Source organism: Heterodontus francisci, chromosome 20, assembly GCF_036365525.1.
Source record: "Heterodontus francisci isolate sHetFra1 chromosome 20, sHetFra1.hap1, whole genome shotgun sequence".
In the NCBI taxonomy this organism is placed as follows: Eukaryota; Metazoa; Chordata; class Chondrichthyes; order Heterodontiformes; family Heterodontidae; genus Heterodontus; species Heterodontus francisci.
Window position 1 is genome coordinate 72,068,691 of NC_090390.1, and position 7,496 is coordinate 72,076,186.

Here is a 7,496-nt window from a genome sequence, read left to right on the forward strand (position 1 = left end):
GGTTGATGGTCGGCACAGACTCGGTGGGCCGAAGGGCCTGTTTCAGTGCTGTATCTCTAATCTAATCTAAAGCCACACTTTTTAAAAAATGTTAATTTAACAAGGTGTTGCAACACAAACCATCACTATTTAAACAGGATGAATCACGCACCATGCTGCAGATTGGTAGAAAAGACCAAGTACTTTATTAACAGAAGTTGAAAGATAAAGGGAGAGAGGGAGAAGAGAAACTATCCTAAACAAATGGGAAATAGACTGCATTATAACACTTGACCAATTTTAGGATTTGGATTCCTGTGAACATCTCCAAAGTTGGATTTCAGGATTCACAAGGAGACAAGAAAACCTTCACGAGGCAAAAATACAACAGAGCATTGAAAGTGAATGCCTGTATCACCTCTCCCCATAGAATAATTTCAAATATTTATTTTAATCTTTGCCGATGTTTGAATATGGCTTAAACAGTGTATTGTTGGGATCAACTGGCATGGAAATCACTAAGCCAACAATGTGAGAGCACTGAAAATTGTCAGGCTGTGCCTGTATCATTACTAAAAGCTCAAAGTTATGATATTCGTTAACCTGATTTTAATCTCCAACTAATTTCAAGGAGTAACTTGCGCAGTCAACAAAGTGGAACAAAATCAGGAAAGACAGTACTTCAATAAAGCCACGGATCAACCTTAACCGCATAGGTAGAGACCAAGCCTTTTGGAAAAATATATTCAGCATAGGCTTGCAGAAATTTCAAGCTGCCCTCAAATGAGACAACTTGCATTTATACAGCAGCTTTAAAATAGAAACTTGTCCCAAGGTGTTTCACAGAAGCTTATTCAGACAAAAATGGACAGAAGCAAAGAAGGCGATATTATGAGGGATGCCGAAAAGCTTGGCCAAAGAGATCAGTTTTAAGGAGCGTATTAAAGGAGGTGAAGGCGAAGAGGCAGACAAGTTTAGAAAGGAAAATACAGAACTTAGGACCTAAACAACTAAAAGCTCAGCAGCCAATGGTGGGGCATGCTCAAGAAGAATGCAGTGTTTGCGAAGGGTTTTTAGGATAGAACATAGGGCACTTGGTGCAAACTAGGTTATACAGAGAGTTTTGATTGTGCTTAGACTTAAGGAAGGCAGAAGCTGAGAGGCGGACCATTGGAATTGTCGGGTCTGGAGGTACCAAAATATGGAGTTTGTGGTGGGGTGGGGATGGGGAAGATTATGGCTTCAGAATTCCCAATGTTTAACTGAAGGAAAATGGTCTGGATATCAGTCAAGCAGACTGGCAATGCATAGGAAAGGTCAAGAGAGTGACCACAAATATTACTCTCTGTCATAGAACAAAAATGAAATTAACTTTAAAAGATATGTTCTGCCCCACTTTGAAAATGGTTACAAGATCCATCCCTCAATCCTGGTTTGTCCCACCTTTTGTCCAGCAGTGACAGACATAACAGTGTCGCTATCACACACCAGCTGGAAAACAAGGGCTGCAGGTGCACAATACTGACATGGTCTAGTACATCCAATACATCAAAGACGTTATGGCAACAAGCATTTTAAAAGTTTGCCAAATAAATTTTATTTAACAGAAGCAGTACAATTGTACTACAAATAAAAGTGGTAGCCTGGTTCAGTGTTATAGATTCAAGCCCAACTTCAGGACTTGCACTAAAATTACCATGCATTATTGAGGTAATACTGCATGGTTGGAAGTGAATCCAGGTTTCCTATTCCAGTAGTTCAGCTAGACAAAGTCCACAAGGCAATCTTGAAAAAGAGTATGCTCAGTATTCTGTTCAACAAATCTCCTCAACTAATAACACAAAATAGGTCATTTATTGCTGCCTGTAAAACAGTTATTGCATTCATCCACATTACAGTCACTGTATAAAGTTCAAGATGTAGAGATGTGATAAAGTGTAGCTATATGTAAACACAAGGTTGCTTTCACAGATGTCAAATAAACAGCTTCTTGAAATAAAAACAGAAAGTGTTGGAAAACCCCTTCAGAACTAGTTCTGAAGAATGGTCACTGACCTGAAACGTTAACTCTGCTTCTCTCTCCACAGATGCTGCCAGACCTGCTAAGTTTTTCCAGCACTTTCTGTTTTTATTTCAGATTTCCAGCATTTGCAGTATTTTGCTTTTATTAAACAGCTTCTTGAGTTAGATATAAAACAGCAAGGTTACCTGGGTAGTGCAGTAAAGATCATTTTAATTCTAATAGAGCTTAAATAAATGGGGCAGTGGGGGGCAGAAGAGACGAGTTACCAACTTGTACGTACAGTATAACATAGGCGATCAAAGGGTTAAAAAAAATTAATACACGCAATTTCCTCAAGAAGTCCAAAACAAAGTGGTCACAAAAAAAGGTTTGCAAGCTCTTAAAGTGACAATGTATATTGGGAAGGAAGTAAACCAAATAATCCCAATGGCTCCACCACAACACGTGGTCTTTCAAAGTGCTTCCTTGGAAGTTCCTAACTGAAAGTATTTACTTTTGAAGAAATACTAGCAACACATTAAAAGAAAAATGCATCACTTTTTAAAAAAAATAAAAACTCACCTTATCGAAGAGATGCAATTAGGGGGAAAGCAGAAAGAGAACTTTTAAATCCCAAACCAAACGCTAGCCTTACACACCCTGTGTGTTTATTCCACATTTTAAAACCATATTTTAAACAGAATTCCTGCAGGCAAATCATTACCCAATCACCAAGTTCTCTCTCTCTCTCTCACACACACACATACACAGTACCTGCTGGAGAGCTGTTGAATTTCGTCTCAGCCTCTGTTGCCATGTTGCTGAAGGATTTGAGTCGAAGGGTTGATCTTTCTGAGCTCTGAGTAGGAGATGTTGCTCTGGGACAATCCCCTGCCCCCTCGGCCTGTTTTCCTCCCTCCCCCCCACCCCCGCGCCTGCAGCGTCTCGAACTTAAATGAAAACAAATCCGTTGTTTCGTCTAAACTGAGCTCTTGAGTGAGGAGAATAAAAAGCTAGTGATTCAGTACAGCCTTTTTTTTTAACATATATATATATATATATTTTAAAATGATTAAATAATAGGGATGTTCAGGGCTCCCGGCTGCACAGATTTGATTTCATAATACGGAACCCTCTCTCTCTGTCTAATTCCTTCTAGTCGCCTCAACGCCTTCCAGTGGCTTCTGTTTGTTTTTCCACCCCACGACCTCATGTCACGTGGGTAGCAACAGCATTGTTCATTCGTCACCTTCGCTGCGCATCGGACCAATCGCAGCAAAGACGAGAGCAAAGTAAGCCCTTCACTCCGGCGACCAATCAGTGTCCACAAGGGCGAAGACATCGCGAGCCTCCTCCCACCCCCACTTCTCGGCCGGGGTTGTCTCGGTGCTGCCATCCACGCTGGAGGACTTACCAATAATTGCACTGCAAATGTATTCACATGAAGGCTGCTGAGACGGGATTCTTGGCTTTATTCATAGAGGCATAGAGAACAAAAGCAGGGAAATTGTGTTAAACCTTTGTGAAACACTGGTTCGGCCGTAGCTGCATTATTGCATTCAATTCTGGGCATCATGTCTTGGAGAGGATGTAGAGAAGATTTACTAGAATGGTGCCAGGGATGAGGGACCTTAGTTATGTGGGGAGACGAGAGAAGCTGTGGTTGTTCTCTTTGGATCAAAGAGGGTTAAGAGGAGTGGAAGCAGAAAAGAGAGTTAACGTTTAAGGTCAATGACCCTTCATCAGAACTAGTAAAAGTTAGAAATGTAATAGGTTTTAAGTAGGTCAAACGGGGGAGGGTGGAAAAATAATAAAAGGAAAAGTCTGGGATAGGGCAGAAGACTGGAGAAATTGATTGACTGAAGAGTTGGTGGAGCAGAGCCAAAGGGAGTGGTAATGAGACAAGTAAAGAAACAAAGTATGCGTCACGAAGTGGTGTCAAGGGCAGAATAATAAACAGCTGCTGTCCAAAAGCAAATCAAGAGAAAAACAAGATTAAGGCCGAAATATGTAAAGAAAAGGAATCAAAATGGCGGTCTGAAACATTCAGCGGTGTTGGTGGATGGAAACTCATTGGACCTCCATTCGAGGAAGAAGTGGAGAGCGCTCAGACCGTCCTGGTGGGGGATGGAAATGTAGAGCGATTGTATCTCCATGGTGAAGAGGAGATGGTTAGGGCCAGAAAATTGAAAACTGTTAACATGGCGGAGGGCATCAGAAGAGTCACAGATGTAAGTGGGGAGGGATTGGACAAGGGGAGAAAAGATAGGGTCAAGATAGGAAGAAATCACATGAGTGGAGCAGGAACAGGGCTCTCTCCCTGAACTGGAAAACTTAAGCATCTTTGCTTCCAATTTCCACCCTTTTCTCACCTTCACATGGTCCATCTCTGACTCTTCCCTTCCCCTCCTCAATTTATCGGTCTCCATTTCTGGTGATAGGCTATCAACCAATATTCATTATAAGCCCACTGACTCCCACAACTACCTCAACTACACTTCCTCACACCCTGCTTCCTGTATGCATTCCATTCTCCCAGTTGCTCCATCTCCGTCACATCTGTTCCAATGATGCAACCTTCCACACTAGTGCTTCTGATATGTCTTCCTTTTTTTTCAACCAAGGATTCCCCCACACCCTGGTTGACAGGATGCTCGACCGTGTTCAACCCATTTCCCACACTTCTGTCCTGACTTTCCCTCCCAGAGCCACGATGGGGTTCTGCTTGTCCTCACCTTCCACCCCACACACCTCTGTATTCAACGGATCATCCTCTGCCACTTCTGCCACCCCCGGTGTGAAGCCACCACCAAACATAGCTTCCCCTCCCCTTTCAGCATTCCGAAGGGAGCATTCCCTCTGCAACACCCTAGCCCACACCTCAATCACCCCCAACACCAGGCACCCTTTCCATACAAATGTAGGAGATGCAACACCTACCCTTTTACCTCCTCTCTCCTCACTGTCCAAGGCCCCAAACATTCCTTCCAGGTGAAACACAAATTTACCTGAACTTCTTTCAATTTAGTACACTGTATTCACTGCTCGCAATGTGGTCTGCTCTACATTGGAGAAACCAACGCAGATCGGGCGACCGCTTTGTGGAATACCTCCGGTCAGTCTGCAAGCATGACCCTGAGCTTCCAGTGACCTGCCATTTTAATTCTCCACCTTTCTCTTTCAAGCTGACATCCCTGTCCTCCGCTTACTGCAGTGTTCTAATGAAGCACAAAGCAAGCTTGAGGAACAGCACCTCACCTTTCGATTAGGCACTTTACAGCCTTCTGGAATCAACATCGAGTTCAGCAATTTTAGGCCGTAATCTCTGCCCCTATTTCGATTCTTTCTCTTTGCATGTTTTAGCCTTAATCTTGTTTCTCGCTTTTTTTTTTCTTGTTTTTGCTTTTGGATGGCAGTTGTTCATTATTCTACCATTGACACCTGCTCATGACATATCTTTTGTTTCTTAACTTGTCCATTACCATTCCCTTTGGCCCCGCTGCACCAACTCTTTTGGCATTTAATGTCTCCTGTCTCCTGCCCTATCCCAAACCTTCCCTTTTGCTTTTTTTCCACCCATTCCCATATGACCTAATTAAAACCTATTACATTTCTACTTTTGCTAGTTCTGATGAAGAGTCATTGATGTGAAGCACTAATTCTGTTTCTCTCCACAGATGCTGCCAGATTGGCTGAGTATTTCCAGCATTTTCTGATTTTATTCCAAAGAGAAAGGACTCTGCTGTGCAAGAGCATTTTCCAGACCATCCCAAAATAGTTTTGATATATTGCAAGTTATTGCTATTGTAAAGAAGCGCTGCCTGAGTTTCCAAGTGCTAACAAACTCTAGATTCCACCCAAAATAATATCCTTAACAGGATAGCTGGAGGCCACTCCAAAAAGGCCCAAACACTTGTAATGTTTTGTGGAATCCGAAAGAGCAGGCACTTTGGGTGTACCTACCCCACAATGGCCTGCAGCAGTTCAGGAAGGCAGCTCTCAACCACCTTCTCAAGGGCAATTAGGGATGGGCAATAAATGCTCTCCTAGCCAGCGACGCCCATATCCCATGAACAAATAAAAAAAAAACACTTCTCTGGGTTCCACAAAACAACAGTAGGTCATTCCAGCCCACCGTGCAACCCTCCCACTCCACCCCCAAATAGCCTTAATTTCTCTCATCCTCTCAACCGTTCTTACTTCACCCCTCCCCTGCCAACGCTCCCCCCTTCCCCCCACCCCCCTCCTCCCACCAGCATCCCCCACCTCAGATTTATCTCTGGGCCTCAGCATTGACTGAAATTTGTGAAACCCTAACAGGCATTGGGATAACTCATTGGCAATCGCAGCTGACCTGATTTATTCTGACGACGCCCAATGATGAAATTACTTTGGTTCTCAGGCTTGTCTGTTCAGGCATGTTGTTGCTGAGCACTGCTGGAATCATGCTTGCTTTGGACCACAGAGGGATTTAGGCCCCCTATGTATCCATTACAATAAACAATTTGAAACCGATTCTTTCAAGCGAGAAATAGTTCCTGATGTACTTTGCGTGACATCTGCTCATCTTTTTGTATTGCTATTTCTCACCATTCTTTGTTTGTGTAAAGTCCTCTTTATAATGGCCTCGCTGAAAATCACTGAACCTCTCTAACTGGAGATAGCCAAGTTAGCCATATTTGTATGTCAGAGGCAAAGTGGTCAGATAGAGTTCCCTATACACCATGATTCTTTAAATTTATGGGGGTAAAAAGTGGAAACTGTAAATATGGAAATTTGAAATAAAGTTTAAATTGCTAGAAATACACAACAGATCTGCTACTATTTGGAAAGAGAAAAGACAGATGATAGATGAACCTTCTGTTTCACTTTTATTTTGCTCAGTTAATCAGCCTCCCAGTTTCCAGTTATGATTTAAGTAGCCAGATAATCATGCACCTGAATTTCCATTGTGCACTTCCAGCCTGCCAGCAGTTTACAGAAACACATCCTTGGAATAAACTAAATGCTTTCGGACTGAGCGGAGGTGTTCCGAAAGCACGATCCCGAGCTTACGGCCGTTTGCCATTTCAACACCGCCTCCCACACCCCACCAACCCCCACCACGCCACCCCCCCCCCCCCCACCCCGCTCTCATGCCGACATTTCTGTCTTTAGCCTGCTCCAGTGTTCCAGTGAACATCAACGCAAATTCGAGGAGTAGCACCTGATCTTTCAATTAGGCACTCTACAGCCTTGCGGACTGAACATTGAGTTCAACAATTTCAGAGCACGACTGGCCTTTTTTATATTTTTGTTTTATTTTATTTTATTTTTTAACCATTTGGCTGTTTTTCATGTAGACAGAGCTGCTCATTATTCCGCTATTAACACTCTCTCTGGACTAATGCTTTGTCTTTCATCACAAGCATCAACACTCTCTTTGCCTTTGTCCCAAGACAGCTTTGTTATTTAATTTCTCCTGCCCTCTGCCCTATCACACACCTTCCCTTTTGTTCTCTTCCCCACTACCCCT

The 7,496-nt window shown here is 43.0% G+C and overlaps 1 protein-coding gene across 3 annotated transcripts in view; it reads right to left on the reverse strand.

Annotated features, from left to right (window-relative positions):
• Positions 1–3,186, reverse strand: part of pdcd4b (programmed cell death 4b) — a 49,924-nt gene extending 46,738 nt beyond the window's left edge. The window contains exon 1 of one of the 3 annotated variants that reach the window (XM_068053008.1): positions 2,756–3,186. In XM_068053008.1, the coding sequence (XP_067909109.1) occupies positions 2,756–2,798 (43 nt within the window). In that variant the 5' untranslated portion in view covers positions 2,799–3,186. The remainder of the gene's footprint in view (positions 1–2,755) is intronic. The other 2 variants (XM_068053006.1, XM_068053007.1) reach the window with 2 other exon arrangements.
• Positions 3,187–7,496: the final 4,310 nt, after the last annotated feature.